This window comes from Sinohyriopsis cumingii, chromosome 5 (genome assembly GCF_028554795.1).
Source record: "Sinohyriopsis cumingii isolate HCF-2022 chromosome 5, ASM2855479v2, whole genome shotgun sequence".
NCBI lineage: Eukaryota > Metazoa > Mollusca > Bivalvia > Unionida > Unionidae > Sinohyriopsis > Sinohyriopsis cumingii.
In genome coordinates this window covers 30,341,310-30,366,503 of record NC_142965.1, presented here as the reverse complement: position 1 = coordinate 30,366,503, position 25,194 = coordinate 30,341,310, and the positions used below count along the sequence as shown (strand labels likewise).

Genomic DNA, 25,194 nt, shown 5'->3' with positions numbered 1-25,194 from the left:
TTGATGAAACAAAGGTTGTTTCAACGAATGTTGATCTGCACTGTAACATTATATATCTGCCTCATGTTTAATAGTCCTCTGTGTATGCATTCTTAGGGCATGGTTGACTCTCTACATTACTGACCAAAGAGTCGTAATTATCTCAGCCTTTGGTCAAAGTATGCTGGCTTGAATTAAACTTAATGTGCAGAAGCCATTATTTTCATATCAGCCGTATCATAATCATGACCTTTGATCTTTAAACCCCATAATCTAAAGGGTTTATTTTACTGCCCTAAGCGCAAATCATATAACACCACCAGCATTTCAACAAGGGAACAGAGGCAAGCTGTGACAATATTTCAGTATGCACCAACTAGGAAAAATGGGCAAGCAGTGAAAATATTTTGATTTGCACCAAAGGAAACTGACAATATTTCGGTTTGTAACAACAAGGGAAAATGGGCAAACTGCAACAATATTTCAGTTTGCATAAACTCAGCTGTATGGAACAAAAAGTACTGCACTTGTTCAACCTAATCCTAACTGTATGGCACAACAGGTACTGCACTTGCTCAACCTAATCCTAGCTGTATGGCACAACAGGTACTGCACTTGCTCAACCTAATCCTAGCTATATGGCACAACAGGTACTGCACTTGCTCAACCTAATCCTAGCTGTATGGCACAACAGGTACTGCACTTGCTCAACCTAATCCTAGCTGTATGGCACAACAGGTACTGCACTTGCTCAACCTAATCCTATCTGTATGGCACAAAAAGTGCTGCACTTGTTCAACCTAATCCTAACTGTATGGCACAACAGGTACTGCATTTGCTCAACTTAATCCAAGTTTTATTTGTTGCAATGACCAATGCTGCCAAAGACTGCAAAGGAATCATTCCAAAAAATCTTTCCTAGATTTCTTCAGAATGTTTTTCCTTTTCCACTGACACATGTTGTAAATAACCAGCAAAAGTCACTGAAACACAAAAAGTAGGTCACCATGACCTTTTGCTTTAAATGAACATTACCCTCCATGATTAATACAACCATCAAATGTAATGACTGTACACACAATAGTATCAGACACAAAACAACATGTAAAAGCTTAATGTGGGTGACTACGCAAACAATGACATTGATGGTGGAAAATTATACACGTGTCTTACCTAATCAAACCACAATATTGCTGTTGGAAAAATATAACTATGCCTTACCTATTCAAACAACAACAAAATAATACCTATCTCTTGTCTATTCAAACAAAAACAAAGATGTTGGAGAAATATAGCAATGTGTTGCCAATGCAAACAACAACATTGCTGTTGGAAAAGTATACCTGTCTAGTGTGTGCTTTATAGGCTGGAAAAAAATAATTCTCGTCTAAAACCAATTATTAAAGAAAGGTGTATTTACCTTGATTTCTTCCGATCGCAGGATGTCCAGCATGTGAGTTAGAAGCTCATGGCTATCATGTTGCTGGTTGCCTCTGAACATCGGGGCCCTGAGGAAAAATGAAAGCACATTAAAGTAACCAACTCAAGATTTGCAAGTAGTAGTCTTCCCTCCTGCAATAAAAGCAAGTGTTACATGCTCTAGGGCAAGACAAAAGAAAGTCAAATTAACTGAACCTAACCATAACCCATTTTTTCTGTATATTCACTGCACAAGCAAATCTTTAAGAAAATAATGTATCCATCATTTCCCTTTAAGACAAGAGACAAGAAACACAAGGCACATTACTTTCAGAAAGATGTAAGAAAAAACAGGCAATAATCCATGCCTTCAAGCCAGGCTCTTAAACTGTGAACATTACAGACAGCATATTTAAACATTATGGAATATCATGCATAATTGTAATGGACGTGAAGTAAAGGTAATGGACTTGTAGTACAGGTAATGGACTTGTAGTAAAGGTAACATACTTGAAGTAAAGGTAACTTACTTGCAGTAAAGGTAACAGACTTGTAGTAAAGGTAATGGACTTGCAGTACAGGTAATGGACTTGTAGTACAGGTAACGGACTTGTAGTACAGGTAATGGACTTGCAGTACATGTAAAATGTATCTAATTCCTCAGACGTTTCTTTTGATGGGGTCAGTGTTTTTATGTGGAGCATTTGTATTTATTGATGTGACTGATAGGACCTGTTCAGCTAATTCCTCATTTTATACATTTTAAAACAATAAAAAGTAACGCTACACACATAGATGCCGAATCAATCATAATTATAGAGTCTCTCATCACATAAACACTTTGAAGAAACTTTTATAGATATCTTAGACTTCATTATTGCAAGGTAACATTGATATGAAACTTGGATTACTCTTTGCAGACTTGTCCAAAGAGGGCACTAGGGTTGACAACATTGGTTTGAGTCACAGAGTTGATCTCTTGAAGGAAGTTTGCTAGTGTCATGGTAAAGGGTCTGGCTTTACTAAGGCTGATCCTAATGCTAGGCTGCAACAACAAAAAAGGCATAATGAGTAAATCATACATTACACAACCTTCAATAGCTAATTTCTACAAAATATACATGCATAAAGTCATGATTTTCAGCAGACCAGAAGCAAAACATCATTAAATGATGGAATATGCAAGAATAATGTACTTTAAGAAAAACAATGGTAATAATATCCACTTGTACAGATAACGGAATAACTAGCACCCCACATCAGAAATACCCCATGAGGTCAAGCTGATTATATATTTAAATAGTAAAAAGTGTTCTGTCCAACCCAGTGTCTCACCTTCATCCCTATGAAGGGAGGAAAATAGTTGCCACATCTATGGTACCATCAGGCTGGCTATTTTGGTATGCCTTTGCCCCCGTTTTACAAAACTACAGTAATCGTGCTAATATTAAGGAAAAAAAAGGCAACTACACATCAATGTACTTGTATAGTTACTGGTCAAAATTCCCTGTTATCACAAGCCAGTTTCAGGGCTTTAATGATTAACTGGCCTGAATTTCTGTCGCAAAACTTAAGAAATTCACCGACTATCAACATAGGCGACAACGAAACATCAAGCTTTCCATTGTGTGGAAAGTTATGATGTTTGTTCAGCTAAAACACAAAACTAAAATTGATTGATAATGATCTTAGTTGAACTATATGAGAATTTTAGCTTTTATTATTACCTATCTTCGTGAACATGTAAATTATGATGGTTATGTGCCTTGTACAATTAAACGTGCGTACCTTTTAAAAAATATTACCTCAATTTGTAGGATCACTTATATCATTGAAAATCAGTAACTTGTGAGCATGTGATTCAATGTAAATGAAACAGCTATTAAGGACTAATTGAAATGTTAGCTGGAAGAATGCAATTTGGTCGAAACAATGAATAAAGCAAAATCTGCATTTAATATGTTTGGGAATAAGTAAGGATTTAAGTGATGCTATGCACGCTTTGCACTGAGTAAGTACTGTTCATTATAGTTCAGCATGGTCTCCCTGGTAATCTCAACCGGCCCACGAAATTATGAAGTCTGTATTTACCTTTAATTAACTTCGTGTTGGAGAAAATATGCACATGCAAAATAATAACAAAATCAATCATAGTACTGTGTAACAGTTTAATAATTGTCGGGTTATCGAAAGTTAATCTTTTTTTACATGCCCATGTCTTAGGAAACGGACAAAATTATTGCTTCGTGTCCCAAGATTTACAGTCATTACAGTAGTCAACCAAAAACCTAAAAATTGTCAAGTTTAGACATTAGCCCATGAATAATCTGACCCACCTTCTTCCAGGCCTTTATTTTCTTCCTAAATTATTTGGCTTATATGCGAGTATATATGGTAAGTTGATGATGAGACCATGACAGTATGACACCCATGTCGTATCATACTTTCACGTGAGACAATACAAAACTGTCAGCTTAGTAGAAATCCTTCAGAGAAGACAAAATGAGAATATGTAGAATAATTCATGCATTTAAAAGACAACCTTTAAGAACCATACCAAATCCATAATATAATCCTCCTCCTCTCTACTGCTGGAGTTGTCACTGATGTATTTCTTGCCAGGCAGAATGATTGGTCCCCCTTCTATGCTCCTTTCCATCAAGAGGTTCTCCAGACTGTATGTCTGAATCAAATTCTGAAAACAAAATGTCAGCAACAAATAACTGAATGGATTTCATGATTCTCTCTTTAGAATAGATTAGAGATATGCAAATGAGTCGGTATGAACAAAAAGTAAAAATCATCTCTTTAGATAAGTCATTTGCATGCCACTGCAGCCTACTTTGCTGTTGAATACTTACAAATTGTACCAGAGGAAATTTAATTAATGAATTCTGATAAAGACGCCATACCTAAAAGATGATGGTACATAATCAACTCAGACAACATTTATAGCATAAACTTTGAGTCTAAGATTTTGTTACTGCTCAAACTGAATTTATAAAGATTATGTCAAACAGAATAATTCTTCTGAATAAGGACAGACTTCAACACAGATTAATATGGACAGAATTTATAACAGTGGGGGGGGTGAGAGAAGAAAAGGAGAGATAATGATCTAATGAAACAAACCAAATTAAGTTTTACTAAAAAAATGCATTAATCAACAGCAGTAAAGTAAAGGAAAATATATTAGTTTGTTGTTTCTTTTTGTTCTTGTATATATTACTCACCTGCATGGCTGCATTGAAGAAACATGTGTTCCCCACATTATCCAAACCCTGCAAGTATTCAAGTTAATAGATTTCAGTAAACGGTTTGTAGTGTTTCATCAGACAATTTCAAAGTTTGTCTTAACAAATAATTTTTAGTATTGAGCTCTAAAATAAAATATCCAATAATTACTACCCATCACTTCTTATTTTTAGGAGTGTATAAAAACATTTTTAATTAGCTTTGCAATTTCACAAATATTTTTACATCTGCTCTTCACACTCATTGATTTGGGGCAAACATTTTTATTATAAAAAAATTGCACATTAGCAGAAGACATGTTGACAAACAATGTTCTTGTTAAAAAAGGTTCTTTACTGAAAGAAATTATGTTCCATACCATTACTTTCTGGCCTGATGGGCCCTTGTTCTCCTGTGAGGAATCAACATGGAAGGATGCAGCAGGAACCACTGCAGAATGGGCTGCAAATGGGAAAACAGAAAAAGCAATATAAAAGGCTGGTTACTTATCAACTGTACAACTAATATACATCTCTCTCTCTCCATTTCTCTCTCTCTCTCTCTGTATATATATATATATATATATATATATATATATATATATATATATATATATATATATATATATATATATAAACCCACTTATCTCAACCTTGGTTATCTCTAGAACCTGCATTTCAGTCCGATCTCAAACAAATCCTTTTATGTTATGCATATTTTCTCTGCTTATCTCGATCCCTGTTCAGTTGTTAACTTCACTATATCAGACATAATGTTTCAGTCCGAAAGTAACATGTAGACCCACTTAATTTTATGAAATGCAACTTTTAATATCAAGCTCAAAGCAATTTTACAAGAAATGATCCGGACTTTCCGCTACATCTGGTACCTTGTTGGAAAAAGTCGGTACAAGATTAAATTTTACTGGTACAAATGGTAACCAAACAATGTCATCAATGCATGGTTTATCACTTGCATAGAGTGGAGAAAATTATTTTGTAAACAATACTTCAGAGTAAGGAAACTGAATGAATGAGTTTCTAACCTTTACAGAAGCTGCATTCATAATGGACGTTATCATATGTCAACACCACGACAATATACTAGTTCATTCCAGACAGCATTGCAAATTTGATCTTATACATAATTCAGAAAATGTTCTGGTTAACATCATTAAATGTAGCTAAAAATAGCTAATTTGTTTTACATAATATATTTGAAACAAATTGGTAATAGTTAAAGTGTCTCCATGTTTTGTGTAATCATTCAACATCAGCACGGCCAGATCATGTGATTCACATTAACCGATTCGTCCCTGATCCCGTCTGTAAGCGTGATGAGGCTGTACTCTGCTTCCGAGCTCTGCAGCATCAAGGTCATTTAAGATACACCAACGTGGTTGGTATTAAAAAAAAGCAAATAGATATGGCTCTAAAAGGATACCAAATAATCTGGAAGTTCTAGTTGCACTACAAAATACAGAGGGAAAAACCTCATTTTTTGGACCCGTTTTTTTTCCACCCAAACTTAGCTTGAGGTCAGAATGCGATTTTGGGTCTGGATTTTAGACCTTTTGGCCTCAGATCTAAGGCATACCAGTCTTAACTGCACACAGATGGGTGATTCTTTGCAAAAACTAGGATAAGGTGGGCATTTGGAAAAATTGCAGTCTCCATACGAAAATGATGAGTCCATTAAGCAAAAAAAAAAAAAAAACTTTTACCCTTCTGCTCATGTGCAAGCAAAATAACCAATGGAAAAAGATGTTTATAATACAACTAGGCATTAGTCTCATGGAAAATCTGTTGAAAGGCGATGTATTAAGATGTATTCAGAAATATCCCCCTAAATGTCTTTCCTACACACATTTTAGGCAAAAACGACAAAAACCTCTGGGGCAGAATGAGTTAATCTACAAATAGAAACCTGCAAACTTCCAAATCAAGCTTCCACCCCCAACTCACTTGGTTATTAATTTGTTTTGAACAAGAGTAAATAAAAGCACCAATAAAAATTCCATAGCACCCAATATCTCTTTTTAATGAAGTTGTTGATGTTGTGCCATGACTATATTTTTCAACATAAATGGAAAGCGAGTAATAGGAGTTAATGTCTATTAAACAGAAAGAGGAGTGTTTTCATATGTATTGTTTTTATCTTGAATATCAAAGTCTTGCAATCCACCAAAGAGATCAGCTGACTCTCCTTCTGGTACTGTGTTCTTGCCGATGATCACTGATCAAAGTTGGGAGGGATAGGGGACTACAACTGTATGAATAGAATAAACTGGCTTCTTACTGAATCTGATGTTGAGACAGTTAACTTTAAAGACTTAAAACACATTTTTAGAGTTTGTCGGTATATGAATATTGACCTCATCTTTTTTCGGTACAGAGGCAAATGTTATCTGTAAAAACTGGCATATACAAGCATCTTATAACACTGACCATGTAACCAAAGAAAAGGTCACAACAGGATCCAATGAGTGATCAGATCCTATGAAGACCTCTTGACCACTATAAAAAAGCATGAACTGAAGTGGTACGGTCATGTCTCAAGATGATATGGACTGACAAAAACAATTTTCCAAGGCAATATGCGAGGATGCAGAAGAAGAAGCAGACAGAAAAAGAGGTGGGAGGACAACATTAAGGAGTGGACAGGCATGGGATTTAGAAATTCCCAAAGGGCAGTCGAGAAATGGGAAAGATGGAGAGAATTGGTTGTGAAGTCAACTGTGGTGTCCCAACAACCTCTTGGGTTAAGGGTTTGATGATGATAATGATGATGATGATGATGATACTGTTGTCAAGGAACCTCTGATGATCAACAAAAATGACCAATTTTCATGCACAATATTAGTCAGTCACATCTGGCTGCTAGTCACAAGTCAACATAAAAAAAAAAGAAAATGCTTTTTAAACAAAATATAGGCCTACATGTACATGTACTGGACAGCGTGAGAAACTAAATGTCTTCTTGAGGCTACCAAAGAGATGAGGCTACTCACAGAGAAATTTTAAAAAAACTTCAAACCACTGACATTGTTGCAGTAAATTAAGTTTTTAAAAGCTGTGTGACTTATTACTAAATCTCATTTAAAAGACCTCCAATTTTTTTTCTGCAAAGAGGCATGACTGACGTATTATTTTTATTGTGCATTAGAAATGCCATTTGTTTTTAGAAACAAAACTCCTCATTTTTGGTACTTCCAAAACTCCTCATGTTTGGTACTTCAGATGCATAATCATTGTTCTGCAGTAGATTTGTCAACTAAAACCTGATATCTCAGAACCTGGTTATGTCGACATTTTTTGACATCCCCGACATAAACAAGATAACTAGGTTTGGCTCTGTGTGTGTGTATACCACCTCTATGATTCTCTTAAACTTAGGGGTCCAATTGTGCTCAAATTTTACAGATGTAACAAATAAAGTGACAGTTAAATACATGAAGACATGTTTTGGGAAGACATTCTTGTGGAAATTGAACAATTCATCAAAAGAAAGAAGTCAGGAAAACTGACTGCATTCGAATATAACGACCTTTTGCAGTTTTATTTGTAATAATAATAATAATAATGGGGACTTTGTAAAGTGCCTAATCTTTAGAAGCTCGAAGCGCTTTACAATATTAGATAACAGCTAAAAACATATATAATGATATGATTACAAAAAACAAATACCATGAAATTAGAAAACAAAAATCATGCTGAAAATAGTTATGGTGCTAACTTCCATTGATGAAGGATGTAGCCAGCTTGCTTTGATGAAGAGTGCATGTGTTATTAAAGTTGCCGCAAAGGCCATCTTTGGATGGCCAAACAAATGCTCGTTTGTTTTTTGTGGTGGCAATGAAACTGAACGGGTCATCAAATGACAGAAACCAGGTAAACTAGGCTACAGTATGACTATATATTCCCTTTTGTTAGTAACCCCCCCCCATTTATTTCAATAATGAAAACGTTTAATGTGATAAAAAGTACCCAGACCTAAGTGAATTGAATCACTGATTTGATTTCTAATTTATGACCTGACTGTGACCAGAATGGCACTAATACTGGCATCCCCTGCACCTTTCATTCTTAATGGTCTTTACATACTAACATGGTGCCATACTGCGTACACTATGCACTACTTTATTTCCACTAGACAACATAATGACGTAGTTCATCCTATTTGGTAACTGCCAGATAATTCCATAAATTACCATAACGCTGAGAGTTTGGAATTATATCCCTTTGCACATTATGAGCATAGAAATTAAACTGCTTGTTAAATCCATGTGAAAGACAAATTTGTTTCTGTCATTCTTTTTCTTTGCTTGATTCAACATTGTAAAGATCAGAAGCAGACGACATATGTATGTACAACTGTAGTTGTGCACACACCCCTTTGCTGATAGCGGACTTGTCTAGGAACTGGAAATGGATTTTGAGCGTGTCCGTCTATTATACTGGAAACTTCCGTTAAGCATGAAACGTGCAGATGATGATGGTGTTAGGGCCACTCTACTCACTGTCAAGTTAGAAATTATAAATCAATGAATGAATTGACTAAGTTCCTTGCACTTTTTATCACATTAAAGGTTTCTATTATTGAAGTTTCAATTTTCAAAGACCTTTTTAAAGACTTCAGGGTAATCTGCTCAATCTTCCCAAACTTTCAAGACCTTGAAAATGCTACCTCGTTTTTCCCAAACACTCAAAGACCTTCAATGACCATACGCACCCTGCTATATAACCTGTAATGTGATGATTCACCATAAAATACCAACATATCTAACTCCCCTACCTCCCTACTCTAACAGGCCATTTAAGACATAAGAAAGCAAAAATAAAAAAGAAATTCTTTTTTAAAAAAAGTGGAGGTGCTAAATGGACTTAACAAACCCCGAAATTAATGTTGTTTTTGTAATATTTTATTTTAAAAAATCATTTCTTTTTATAATCTGTTTGACAAGCTACTACCACCCCTAGAAGCCATATTTTATTGGATGAAGTGCATAAGATTTGAGTACCCTTCAAACAATAACCAGCAGGACAAAGTTCATGCATCAATATTTACCTTGATTTGCCACTACAACTGAGGCCTTGCAGGAGCATGCAGTATAGACATCACCAATCCATGCCATAACTTTCCGAGTTAACGAGCCATTTCTGCTTTTTGAGGAATCAACACAGGGGACTGCAAATGGAAAGAGAGTACAAAAGTAAAAGACTGCTTACTGATTGAACCTTTAAAGATTTTTCTTCTATTTATTCTTCAATTTGCATAGTAAGCTTAATGGCTGAATGTGTGGAATAAAATTAATCAGAGTAAAAATCCCGCCTTCACTCTTATCATCATTATATTAATCCGCATTAAATTCTGCACTTCTGTATGAATACCCAATTTTGTGGCTAACTGCATCATGATGATATCAGCTGAAAATTTAACTTTCACTGGACTGTATCATGTTGGTTTCTCCCTCCATGAGCTCGAAGATGAATCAAATGAAGTCCCTTCCTCTTCTGCTGAACTCATACTGACACATCTTGCTGGAGATAATTGTTGGGATGTCAACTTTTCATTCAAATCACACTCCTCAAACTTCAAGACCATTAGCAATCAAGTTTTACGTTAAAAGGCAAGCTCAAATTTGCAGTTACAATTACTTACCTTTTACATCATGTTTGGTATTTTATAAAACCACATCAGTTCGTTTCCAAGTGAAAATCCATCATGCTCTATTATATTCACCAGTGGTACATATATACATACAAGCTTTCTTTTTTTCTCTTGCGCACACACAACAGATGGGTCAAATTCAATTGACCTAGCAGTATTACTGCAATGTCAGCAAGTCTTAGGACACTATATGTCTTGGGACACCCTCAATTATTTTCAAAAGTAATTTTTAATGACCTATATAAATTTGGACAATACATAGCAGTATATGGTATTCTGCTCTTATGTAAGCAGCCCTTAATAAGGATATGTTTACTGGCCTGGATTTCTATCAGAAAACATGAGGCAAATAAACCAATTATAATCAAAATCAGATGAAGCAATGAGCTCACCCAAGTCAAAAGTGAAATTAATAATATGTGGAAAATTACAATTAATGTTAAGCCAAAACACAAAACAAAAATGGATTAATGTGGAAAGGTAATTTATGTGGTCCCCAATCACTAATGACCCTGTCAATGGTGTGACTATATGTAGACACCCCAACATTACAAGCTAGTGCGAACTAATGGTAATTTCCAGTTGGGACTCATCAATACATAGTGCAAACATTTACATGTAATAGTAACAAAAAATAGTGCAGACCTTTCCCCAGTAATATCAATGCACAGTACAGACCTTTCCTCAGTAATATCAATGCACAGTGCAGACCTTTCCTCAGTAATATCAATGCACAGTACAGACCTTTCCTCAGTAATATCAATGCACAGTACAGACCTTTCCTCAGTAATATCAATGCACAGTACAGACCTTTCCTCAGTAATATCAATGCACAGTACAGACCTTTCCTCAGTAATATCAATACACAGTACAGACCTTTCCTCAGTAATATCAATACACAGTACAGACCTTTCCTCAGTAATATCAATACACAGTACAGACCTTTCCCCAGTACATGTAATATCAATAAACAGTACAGACCTTTCCTCAGTAATATCAATACACAGTACAGACCTTTCCTCAGCAATATCAATCCACAGTATAGACCTTTCCTCAGTAATATCAATACACAGTACATGTAATATCAATAAACAGTGCAGACCTTTCCTCAGTAATATCAATACACAGTACAGACCTTTCCTCAGTAATATCAATATACAGTACAGACTTTTCCTCAGTAATGGCAATACACAGTACAGACCTTTACATACAACAGTATCAATACACAGTACAGACCTTTACATACAACAGTACAAATACACAGTACAGACCTTTACATACAACAGTATCAATACACAGTACAGACCTTTACATACAACAGCATAAATACACAGTACAGACCTTTACATACAACAGGATCAATACACAGTACAGACCTTTACACACAACAGTATCAATACACAGTATAGACCTTTACATACAATAGTAAAAATGCATAGTACAGACCTTTACATTTAGTTTACCAGATATGCTGATGGATGATGTAATAATCCACAAGACTGAATTAAAATCCCTAAGACATATTAGATAGGATGGATCTTGTATCAGCAAAAGCAAAAAACTGGTAAACAATGATAGCCACCTAGCACTGTTCAAGGGAGGTAAAAGCAAGGGTTGGGAAGAATTTCTTCCCTTTGTTTTCTACAATTTTCTTTTATGTTCCTCTTCTTGTGATTGCTGGATTGGATAGCTAACAGAGCATCTTGCTAATGTTAATGCGATCAGGTAATGTATTCAAAAGAGAAATTGAGATCTTAGTGGATGATTTACCCTAAACTGGCAGGCCAATAGTGCTCAAATTTACAGATCAATAAAGTGAACACTACTGACTGAGTTCCTGCTATACTTTGGACAAGATTATCTCCATAAGGGATTGCATGAAGGCATGTGTTGGGAAGAAGTAATTTATAGCAATGAATCCTCTTTACCTCTTGCTAACTTCTGAAGATGTTTCATGCATTTTTCCAGCCGCTTGCTTTGGACAACTTGGATGTCTTTTTTGCATTCAAGGCACCTGAAAGTTTATGCTTCAAGTTTTAAATTCTGACAGAAGTAAAGTCAATATATGTTTTCATAATAAAGATAAATCCTAACATTTGCTCACCCAAACGGTTTTTTAAGTGGGTTAATAGGTATTTGTATGCTTAGAGTTTACGATCTTCAGAAATAAACATCATTCTATGGATTTTATTAGTCCAGGTTTAAATTATTAAAAATTCCAATACCAAGTTTGACTGACATAGAATCAAATTTTATAGTCAGGCCCCACAATACAATCCAAATATGTGAATCCAACTTTCTTGTATTCTTGACACATTTCTGTAAAATTAGTTTCAAAAACTCATAGTTAAAAACATTTTATTGCCAAAGTAAAGAATCCACAATTTCGTTTATTTTAAATCTCAGCAATTATTAATAATATGCTGGCGAGGTAAGTAAATTTAAGCATTTAATGCAACTTCTGGCATACTAAAAATGTTTCTGAGACACAAAAAAATTTCTTACAAAACCACCCATGTAGACGTATTGATGACCAGAGCATGAGAGGTGGAGCCTGCAGTAACAACATGTCTCAATGCATGATTTCTTGGGGAGTTAATGCCACAACCCTGTTAGAGATAACAGAAAATGGTGATTAGAGTGAAATATATTTTTCAATAATAATTACCGATTCACATAACAATCTCACAAATCCCTCCCTCCCAAGTTAAAACAAAATGTCAGTCATGTCTTTGGCTCATTTTACCATCACAAGTGATAAAAAGTAACCTATTTCTAAGGTAAGTTCAAACTAGAGTTTGGATAGAGGGACTAGTGCCCAAATAAAATAAACTGTCAATTACTACTGAAGCACTGTTTACTCTAAGTTGCAATTCAAAGCCAAGATTCGATTCTCATGATGCCTAAGGACAAATGTCCAAAGAAGAAAGTTGAAGGACTAAATCCCAATGAATGGGAACCTGTTCTTGAAAATCAAAGCAAGATTAATCACAAGTGAAACCAAACCACTCTGGTCAAAATGCCCATAGTATGGAACAACCAAGGAGTTTATTATCTCAATGTATCAGACAGCGAAAATAGCTAGGAACCAATTGTTGTACCAGAGAGGGGTCACTGCAGCTACAGGCAGTGGAATGAAGGGTGTCTTGCAGCCACATCAGAACCCATGTGAAAGTTCACATGATGTCTATATCTGAAATCATAGAACAGTACCTCTGAACTGCAATGGGAGCTAACTAGAGCCATATCAAGAAGCTAGTAATCTCTGGTACTGAGGCTTTTAACTACAGATTAGAAAACTCTCCATTTCTCTTCACAGGTTTTCAGTGTGCTAGGCCTTTTTGCCTGACTAAGTCTGTTCACCTCTAGTTCTAAGAAGAATTTCTTTCTGAGAGTTTGCTTGATGTGAGCCATACAGGTTCAGCATGTCTTGGACTGGATACAAAAAAAACTGTATTCACAACTGTCTGACCCGGTGGGGCGATAACTGGATCTTCTGTGAATCTCTGAATGCTAACTTCAATAGTCAAGTTATCAATGACTTTCCTCACTTCAGGAGAGCTATTAGCATTAGATGGCATTCAAATTCAACAAATAATTTATTTCCCAAGAATACAAATGAAATTATTACAGACACAAGTCCTAATAATTAAAAGTTCTAAATAAACTTTTGTAGATATCCAAACCGAGTCCAATGCTGAAGTGTTGATGTGTCTTTGGTACCCTGTATAATGATGATGTGCCAATAGTCTTTTGCTGAAACACTGTAATATCATTCCAGTTTGAATTCACTATAAATGCCGGTGAATGTTTACATCCAAGAATAATATTGTTTATATTTCCTGAGAAACAAATCACTGAAATAAATAATTTGTAGAAAAAATTTCCAGCCCAAATGAACACTGAGCACAATAGTAATACAAAATGATTCTGCTAAAACCTTAAGCACGATTGAATATTCTTTCCAGCAACAAGATTATATAGTCTTCTACTTGACCTCAGGTCACAATTAGCATTTTTTAAATTAATTGAAAAACAAAAACCAGTACCTAACTGAAAATAACCTTCTAGAAAGTTTTTAATGTTTACAAAATAAAATGTTAGTTACTATTAGAAAGTCTGCAAAATTATAATATATAATTTGGACAATCTCAGGTACACCTGGTAAATTGTTGGAGAATCCCAATAAGCTAGAGCCAGATCCAAATACACATATTTACTTCTATTAATAATGATCCTGATATTAATGACATACACACAGAGAATATGCTAGCTATGTGTTAGTTGTTTACAGAATAAAATATAAAAATGGTAAAAAAAAAAACTTTAAAAAAATCCTTCAGGTCAAGTAGAAAAGAAACTTGATTTTGGACAAGGTTAAGTCCAACATGCAATGTTACATTACAATAGCATATAATGAAATTTAAACAAATAATAATAATAAAAGCAACAAACAAAACATGCTGATGTTATCATTTATTTTGGAGAATTATTGCCACTATAATTGACATAAATGAAAGGGGACATAGGGGGAAAATGGACAATCTAAAGTCTCAATGAATTCTGCCCGTGGAAACAACAGATTCATATACTGTAATTATTTCACTAGGTTATAATAATTTAGCATCATTTTGTAGTAATTACTTCACTAGGTTATAATAATTTAGCATCATTTTGTAGTAATTACTTCACTAGGTTATGCTAATTTGGTATCATTTTTATAGCAATTACCTGTTATCCACTCCACTAAGTCATAATAATTTAGTATCATTCTATAGTAATTATGGATATCCACTCCACTAGGTCATAATAACTTAGCATCAAGTTATAGCAATTACCTGATATCCGCTCCATTAGGTCACAATAATTTAGCATCATTTTGTAGTAATTACTGATATCCACTCCACTAGGTTATAATAATTTAGTATCATTTTTATAGCAATTACCTGATATCCAGACAACTAGGTCATAATAATGTAGTATCATTCTGTAGCAATTATGGATATCCACTCCACTAGGTCAAAATATTTTAGTGTCAATTTATAGTAATTAACTGATATCCACTCCATTAGGTCATAATAATTTAGCATCATTTTGTAGTAATTACTGATATCCACTCCACTAGGTCATAATAACATAGTATCAATTTATAATGATTACCTTATATCCACTCCATTAGGTCATAGTAGTTTAGCATCATTTTGTAGTAATTACCTGACATCCACACTGCAGACAGACATTTATGGTGGTGGTCTCTGACATATAAAGCAAATTGTAAGACCCAGTGTCCTCATTTGTGATGTCATTACAGACCAGGCCAGTCTTCAAGGAGCTTAATACTTCATTGGCACATCCCTGTAATAGCAAAAGAAAGTGTATCTGATTTGTACACTGCAAAAGCATTTACACAACTATGCAACTGGGAGTAACCATTCCAATTTGATCAATTAGCACTGTAAGGATGATGTAAAGTAAACTGTCAACAATGCTACCAAAAACTTTGTCTAAAAGCATGAAATTTCACTTGCTCAGTGTAAAGGTCCCCTAGACTATATTAGGTTGGGGTGGGGTGCTATCATTGTTATCATTAATTATTACTGAAGACCCATTCTGGCTTGTTCTTGTTAGAAATTGCAGTAGTGATAGAGATGCAAAGCTCCGAGCCCCCAGTCAGCAATGCCGACAGTTAAATTACCGAATACACAAAAGGTGGAATTTAAAAAAAAACAAATTTAATGCCATTCACTTGCAACATTTATAAAGCGAATAATTAGCCTAAGGGTCTGGCGTATACATGTTGCATCTGACTATTGTTCCTTACTTATAACGTGACACTCAGCATATGAATTATAACTGCCCACGCTAGCATATTGTATTCCCCAGAAGGATGGAACTTTATGTATACTGTACAATTTGCCTTATCAAAGATTTGAGACACATGACTTCAGATATTGGCTTGATAATTAAACCCTTCAGAGCAGAGCTGATGCCTTCTACATGCAGCCACCAATCAACATAAACATTCTTAAAGCCTTCTACATGACCCACCAATCAATATAAGCAGAGTTGATGCCATCTACATGCAGCCACCAATCAACATAAGCATTGTTAATGCCTTCTACATGGAGCCAACAATCAACGTAAGCAGAGTTGATGCCTTCTACATGGAGCCACTAGTCAACATAAGCATTGTTAATGCCTTCTACATGGAGCCACCAACTGATGTAAGCTGAGCTGATGCCTTCTACATGCAGCCACCAGTCAACATAAGCATTCTTAATGCCTTCTACATGGAGCCACCAATCAACGTATGTAGAGTTGATGACTTCTACTTGCAGCCACCAACCAATGTAAGCAGAGTTTATGCCATCTACATGCAGCCACCAATCAACATAATCATAGTTAATGCCTTCTACATGGAACCACCAATCAACGTAAGCAGAGTTGATGCCTTCTACATGCAGCCACCAATCAACATAAGCAGAGTTGATACCTTCTTAAGTCTTCTACATGGAGCCACCAATCAACATAAGCAGAGTTGATAACTTCTACATGGAGCCACCGATCAACATAAGCAGTGTTGATGCCTTCTACATGCAGCCACCAATCAACATAAGCAGAGTTGATGCCTTCTACATGCAACCACCAATCAACATAAGCAGAGTTGATGCCTTCTACATGCAGCCACCAATCAACATAAGCAGAGTTAATGCCTTCTACATCGAGCCACCAATCAACATAAGCAGAGTTCATACCTTCTACATAGTCACCAATCAACATAGGCAGAGCTGATGCCATCTACATGGAGTCACCAATCAACATAAGCAGAGTTAATGCCTTCTACATCAAGCCACCAATCAACATAAGCAGAGTTGATGCCATCTACATAGAGTCACCAATCAACATAAGCAGAGTTGATGCCTTCTGCATGGAGTCACCAACCAACATAAGCAGAGTTGATACCTTCTACATAGTCACCAATCAACATAAGCAGAGATGATGCCATCTTTATGGAGTCACCAATCAACATAAGTAGAGTTGATGCCTTCTACATGGAGCCACCAATGAACGTAAGCAGTGTTGATGACTTCTACATGGAGTCACCAATCAACATAAGCAGAGTTGATACCTTCTACATAGTCACCAATCAACATAAGCAGAGTTCATGCCATCTACATGAAGTCACCAATCAACGTAAGTAGAGTTGATGCCTTCTACATGCAGCCACCAATCAACATAAGTAGAGTTGATGCATTCTACATGGAGCCACCAATCAACATAAGCTGAGTTGATGACTTCTACATGGAGCCACCAATCAGTGTAAGTAGAGTTGATGCCATCTACATGGAGCCACCAATCAATGTAAGTAGAGTTGATGCCATCTACATGCAGCCACCAATCAATGTAAGTAGAGTTGATGACTTCTACATGGAGCCACCAATCAATGTAAGTAGAGTTGATGCCATCTACATGCAGCCACCAATCAATGTAAGTAGAATTGATGCCTTCTACATGGAGCCACCAATCAATGTAAGCAGAGTTGATGCCATCTACATGCAGCCACCAATCAATGTAAGTAGAGTTGATGCCTTCTACATGGAGTCACCAATCAACATAAGCAGGGTTGGAATGCTTCAACACCTGAACATAGTTTCTGGAGGTGTACAACTAATTTTAATTATGTAATACTTAACTGTTGCTATTGCAAAACTAGTACTTTTCCAGGAGACAAATACGCTACCCAAATGATGAAAATTTTGTCCTTAAATTACAGTGAAGCAGAAGCTTCCAGAACACTGGACCACCCCTGCCTGAGAACCCCACACATACTTAGCATGCATTATGGTGTATTATGGTTATTTTGAGGGAGCATCCTAACTTAGTGGGACATTAGTGCAGGATGAAAAGAGGAAATCTGGCAATAGCAGCAGGTAAATGTTATAGCATTAAAGTCAGTTTTATCCCCAAAAACTACATTTTAATATCAGTAATAACATAACTGTTGTTATTGCATAGCTGAATTTGTCACTTTTGAAGGAGACTGATGATCCCACAACTAATGAATACGAAAAAAGACACAAGGAATACACACCCTCAAAGAGCAGGAAACTACTTCATGATGGAATCCACATGAGCCACTTTTTGAGTAATGGCATCTGAGCCCAGATGAAAATGCCTGAACTTTGGTGAGTTGACAAGCAAAGGTAAAAGAAGGGGAAAGTAAGGTGACAGTGCCAAAATGTACCCTTCATCAATTCCTCCAAAGATGAATGAATTAGACTGCCTTATGAGGCAGCAATGCAACCTCTTGAGTTTTACTGGTAATTTAAAAATGAAAGAGAGATCCCTATTAGTAAGGGACTTTTTTTAAGCTCAAATGATAGTTAATGCAATCTAGTACCGAGAAAGGATTTAAGTTGAAACATCAGCTGAACCTTTAATAGAGGAGGAAAATATGTTTCCTAGCCTTCCTTCTCCCTTTAGAGGCTGCCAAATAAAACCATGAAGCCCTAACTAGATATAAGAGTCTATACTGGCCATCCACCATGCAGATGTGGTACAGACTGTGGATCTCAATCAGGAGTGAAGCAACTGAAGGAAGCTGGGTTTCTCCTAAATAACCTAGTTGGCAAAGAAGAGCAAATGACAAAATACCCACTGAACCTGACAGGATAGGGCATGAAACTTGCTCCTTTATACCTGACAGGATAGGGTATGAAACTTGCTCCTTTATACCTGACAGGATAGGGCATGAAACTTGCTCCTTTATACCTGACAGGATAGGGCATGAAACTTGCTCATTTGTCTTGCAAACGCTAAGGCTCCAAGCATGATAAGGACAAGGTTCTCAAAGTTAGCTTCACTCAAATGTACATATGGGATAGGTGGTATTTAAAAACCACAAGACATAAGATAGATTCCTTTTAGGCAAGACAGTGGTCTTTGCAATTCAAAGTACCTGATAAGGTCTTTACTATTAGGAGAGAATCTGTCCTGCTGGAAGGGCATTTGAAAACTAAAGAAAGTTGAAAAGGTATGCTCGATAGCCCATAAAAGTAGAAGCTGAGCATTGTTTTCTACTAACCCAATCACAAAAAATTCACCATATGGCATCTCACACCTTAGACGCTGACGTTCTCCTGCACTGAATGATGCACTTGGCAACTCTGATTGACAACTTTTCATTGCAGAGATTGCCTGAGATGAGCCAAGCATGAAGGTGGAGAACCTGTGGACTGTTGTGTAGTAGAGACCCCATGTTAAGACAAAAGGTCATTCCTCTGAAGTAAGGTCTCTGGATGGTCAACCAATAGATCAAGAAGATCACTGAACCATAATTGCTGTTGCCACAGAGGGGCTATCACAGGGGTGGGCAAACTACAGTCTGCAGGCCACATGCAGCCTGCCAAGGGCTTTCATGCGGCCTGCCAAGGGTTTTCATACGGCCTAGGAACAAGTCATCATTCGCACTAACTCTGTTTATGTTACTCTGTTTATCAAATAAATGTGCTTCTTTTGAAGTTTAAGTTTTCAAATATTAACAACATATTAACAACTGAAAATTAATTATGATGTTATTTAGAAAAACCTTTTGTTTTTGCTATTTCAAATATTAATTATTTTACTTAATGAACTATGCAGCCTGTAACAAGGTGTAAATTTGTGTATGCAGCACATGCACTGGAAAGCATGTGGGATCATTCTGAAGGGTTGGGAGGAGTAAGTGAACAGACAATCACACTTCAGGCAGAGAGCATCTAATGCCTGGACCCTCTGGTCAGGGAGTGGTGAAATGTGGAAAGATAGCTTGTTGTTCAGCTATGTGGGGAACAAGTCCACCATAAGAAGTTCATTAAAGTAGCAATAAGGAGTCTCCTACAGTTTTGTGGAGTGACCATTCTGTAAAAACTATCTTCCCTTTCATTAACAGACTGTCTCCCAAACTGTTCTTCTTGCCAAAAATATGGCAATCTCAGAGGAATATTTCCTCTGAAGTTGCCAAGTGATGGAGGTTCCAAACCTTCATGCAGTGAGAAGGTGCATACATGCCTCATCATCTCCTGTAGTATGCTACCACTGACAAAATATTTGAGGACTGAGATACCTAATGATCTAAAATTGGCTGATGCTACTCCCATGACACTCAAGAGGGATTGACTCACCCTCCACCTGTTTATAACCTCCCTTGGGAGCTGGACCACTTATCCTCATGTTTTGCACAGCCCTGGGTATGTTTTCTTCTCCCCAAGGACTTTAAAACAGTATTTAAGGAGTTCTTTTCCTTTTAGGTACTGACAATAATATAATAACCTCTAGTTTTGCAGTTTTGCATTTGCAGCATACATACTTGAACAGATGCTTGTTTATCTTCTTATAACATACATACATACATACATACATACATATATATATAATATATATATATATATATATATATATATATATATATATATATATATATATATATATATATATATATATATATATATATATACACATATATATTTATAAGGAAGAGCACAGTCATCTTTTCCTGTGACTCAATTATAAATCAGCACATATTTCAAACTACACTTAACATTACATAATATATGGTATGCATATTATTTTCAGGTAAATTGTAAGCACAGATTTAAATGCATGTACACAAGCCATTAATACTACTCATACTTTCTTTTCCCAATTATTAAAATAACAAATTCTTACACTGGTCACACCAGACTGGTTCAGCTAACATGATGTAACTTTGGGCAAGGCACTTTACTCACTTTACTCCAATTGACCCAGCCTTAAATAATAACTTGCGTGCCATAAAGCACCAAAACCAGACCAAAAAACAACCATTATTCAGTGTTAGTACCCACCCTACTTCTATGTTGGCAATATTGATAAATTTGCCCCATGGGAAAAATTTAATCCAGTCCTGATCTCTACGACATAAACACTTGGCAAATAACATGTCCTGAAAGCCATACTGGAAACAAGAGAAAAATTAAAAAGTATTTATGCCTAATAAAATAAGGATAGCACCAATGTATGTAATGAATAAAAGAAGTTTTTCTTTAACATAATAAACTTCATGATTGTCAATCCATTACTCTGGAGCAACTAATCACCCCAAAATTGTGCCAAAATAATGTCACCAACCCAAGATATATTTATAGAATTAAATAAATTAAAATATAAAATGTGATTGATAAAATTATGAAATGTATGCTTACTGAATAACATCAATAGAGGTTTTTTCCCTTGTTGATAATCGTTAAAAGAAAGACCCCAAGACTACCTCAAGCAGTGCTACAAAAAAACTAATAGCCTGATGCCAGGGGCCCCTATAATTTCAATTAGGGACCATCCTGTATTCTGCAAGAGGTGCCTGTTGGACTTGTTGAGAAAAAAAAATTGCCAGAGAAAACTTTGACCACACTGATGAAATGCAGCAATGTATTTTCAAGATGTTGACGTACCTGTCATAACACAGCAGAATCTAATTAAGATAAGATCACCACTGTCCTATGTGAAGTGGGTGGAGACCTGATTTTAATCAGATTGTAACATGACATAAGATAAGATCACCACTGTCCTATGTGAAGTGGAGACCTGTTTTTAATCAGATTGTAACAAGATGTATCCTAAAGATATGATTTTGTACTCCCAAACCCCAATACTGGGTCATGTTTTGAGATACTGCAAAAAATTACAATTCCCATCAATTATTTTCTACATAAAGAACAAAAGAAAGGAAAAGAAAAACATCTTGACAAACACAAAGAATCAATCAGTTGGTATTGACAGAACATTCAGCCTTGGAAACTTTTATGTGACATTAATAAGTGTACAATTATCAGATAGTTGAGGAAAACACAAATGACCTGATCCTATCTTTCTTGGTCCTCTACTTCTGCACAAAGATGCATTGTATAAAATGTACGAGCATTCCTTGAACATGTGGCAATAGAACTTGATAGTGATGCGGAAACTATTGAAATGAGAATATCAGAGAATATGGTATTTGGCACAGATGACAAGAAAGTTGTGACCAAGTCTATAGAACAAGACAATATTTGTGCACAAAACATCTAAAAGACAATATTAAGTTTTAACCACAAAACAATGTAGGAACTAAAAAGGTCAAGCATAACACATGAGGTGTATGTTTTGAAAGCCATTCTGAAAAACTTAATACACAATATCTGAGCAATTAATAAAAAGTACAACAGCTTTGAACAATACTATGCAAATAATCTACAACCAAGACTTAGCAAATTCTTATCTGAACTGAATCGGCAGAACAATGAGAAAAACACTGGACCAATAAAAATAAATTGGTTGCCTGCCTAAACATCCTGGAGATTTTAAAAAACAAACTTTACAACATTATAGACTTCCATTTTATGGTTTATAAAAACTCTGCAGATGACAGAGGAAATTATCAATTGACTAATGAGGAACGAATTTACCATGTTCATGATCGCAGTCTGGCATTGGAAGTCTGAAGAAGAAAAACTAAATTATTCAAAAAATTTCTTGTGGACTCAAAACATAGGCAAAATTCAAGTTTTAAATCAAATTGTGGGAGATGTTCAGTCATTAATAAAACAAAAGGAGCTGCAAGCAAACCAGGACAGTGACAGCATCTCATGAATGAAAGGAGAAAAAACACTGTTTTTTAAACTTCATCTTAAATGATATCAAAAAGGAAAAGAAATAATGACAAAAATGGGCCCAGAAATGTGTGCTTCCTCATGGGTGTGGCCTGGATACATATAGATAAGTAAAAATAAAATGAGTAGACATTACTTTGCAGTACATTTGTTATTCATGTATCCATATGTAATATGTAACTGAATGCTTTTATTCAGCACTTTGGCCGAGTGGTCTAAAGCGCTCTATGTTACGGATCACTGCCATCTCACCTCTGTCTGTGTGGGTTCAAGTCTCAGTTCTGACAAATGTGGGTATGTAAGAAACCTTGCCTGTAGCTTCTCGTGGGTCGGTGTTCTTTCCAGGGTTTTCCCTGGTTCTTCCTCCACCATTAATACTGACCACCATGTATAGCCTATCGTGTGCTGAAAAATGGCCTTAAGCCCCACTACAACAACAATCAGTATTTTGAATCAGATACATGATAACTCTTCGCCACTGTGGTAGAATAGGTAACTGACTTAAAACACTTCTTGGATTGCTAATTTTAAATTCTGTGTATTTAAGATTAAATTAGAAGATTTACTAGTAAGTGATAAAAGAATATCAACTGTAAAAAATAAATTTAGGTGACTTTTGGTGTTTTCAAGAGTCTTGGATTACTTTGGATCTTTGTTTTGGTGATGATCAAGATGGGGAAAAACTCGACTGATGTTAACTTGATAAATATATAATGCATATTTATACTGATCACTATTATTATTATATATATATATATATATATATATATATATATATATATATATATATATATATATATATATATATATATATATATATATAATGGGTAGTTGAGAGTGTTTGGGACAGTTTTGTGCGTTTTAGGGTAGTCTCAGGGTCTTTAGACCGACCGCACATTACTCCATAATAATGGGGGGGGGGGTCTATTACATACTGTTAGTGGGGAAAATTTAAACACATCAAAATAGTTTTTCTTACATCAAATACAATTTGTTCCAATCGTCTAAATGATCCTGAAAATGATGAACTAAAAAACTGAAGACAAAAACGAGTTGAAGATAGGGAGAAACGTAGTCCTACAATGTAAGACGTCGAACCTAATATTTATATTTTGGGGTCGACCAAGAAACATAAATATTATGGTACTCGTCTATACTGTAGGAGTAGGGGGAAATGTTGCGATATTGCCTCTGTGTTTTTGGGTCTTCTATTCTCATCTGAAAAGGTATATAGAGAATATTTTGACAGTTGTCGAAATTACGGAATATGCTTGCTCGTTTTTTTCTTTATCTGTATTTATATTCCATTAACTATTCAATCTGCATATACGTAGTCAATGTTTTATATCATATTTTGTTCATTTCTTTTTTCATCTTTGCGCTCAATTTCGTTTACTTTACTTGTTGACTTTGCAGCAAGTTCGCGTGCATTTGTTAATCGTGTAGTCCATTTCAGTGAAGTTGAAAGGGGTGCATAGCTGAAATCAATCGGAATGTTCTGGAATTTTTCGATCATACGCGAGCATATATTCCGAACTCTCATTCGTGTTAGTCTGATTCCGTTATATTTTATGTTCCCTGCTATACGAAGCGTATAGCGGATGGCAACGTAGAGAATAAGGAGCAGGGAACCAGACTACACTCGCGGTAAACATTTGGAACTACTACTCTTGGAGAAAAGCATTCAATGATACCGTAGTGATACGTCCCAAAGAGTTATATTTTTGGTAGATGAACATCCGGCGAGATGTGAGAAGAAAATACATCTAAAAACATTAAGTGTTGAAAATAACACTTAACGGACACGATCAATGAAATTACATACCTTTTATTTTTACTATTTTTCCTTTAACTTTGAAAAGACAAAACTTAAGAAATCATTCGGTTTCAATAACCTGAAATTGCTGCTTACAATGTTAGTGATGAAATGACATCATGAAGTTATTGTGATGCAGTATGAACAATGAGCAGTTAAAAATGTTAATCGCAAGTTGTGAAACAACTTTGTGGTTTATGGGCATAGTTTTGTGGTATGCTCCTCACAATTCGTTTAAATATTTTGTAATCTGTGCAAAGGGAGTTACCCCTTTGAACAACAGGAAAAAAATTCGAGTATCGTCGGCTTTTTCCATCGCACGCTAAAAGCCACATAAAAAGTAAATAACGTCCAAAAGTTTTACAATTTCGGAAGTATCAATCCAATTACCCCTGAGTCTCTGTCAGAGAT

The 25,194-nt window shown here is 35.6% G+C and overlaps 1 protein-coding gene across 1 annotated transcript in view; it reads right to left on the bottom strand.

Annotated features, from left to right (window-relative positions):
• Positions 1-24,435, bottom strand: part of LOC149798872 (uncharacterized) — a 47,602-nt gene extending 23,167 nt beyond the window's left edge. The window contains exons 1-10 of the mRNA XM_089957787.1: positions 24,369-24,435; positions 15,517-15,657; positions 12,808-12,911; positions 12,231-12,316; positions 9,700-9,819; positions 5,012-5,094; positions 4,632-4,679; positions 3,956-4,093; positions 2,310-2,443; positions 1,400-1,487 (exon numbers count right to left, since the gene is read on the bottom strand). Of these exons, the coding sequence (XP_089813913.1) occupies positions 1,400-1,487; positions 2,310-2,443; positions 3,956-4,093; positions 4,632-4,679; positions 5,012-5,094; positions 9,700-9,819; positions 12,231-12,316; positions 12,808-12,911; positions 15,517-15,657; positions 24,369-24,398 (972 nt within the window). The 5' untranslated portion in view covers positions 24,399-24,435. The remainder of the gene's footprint in view (positions 1-1,399; positions 1,488-2,309; positions 2,444-3,955; positions 4,094-4,631; positions 4,680-5,011; positions 5,095-9,699; positions 9,820-12,230; positions 12,317-12,807; positions 12,912-15,516; positions 15,658-24,368) is intronic.
• Positions 24,436-25,194: the final 759 nt, after the last annotated feature.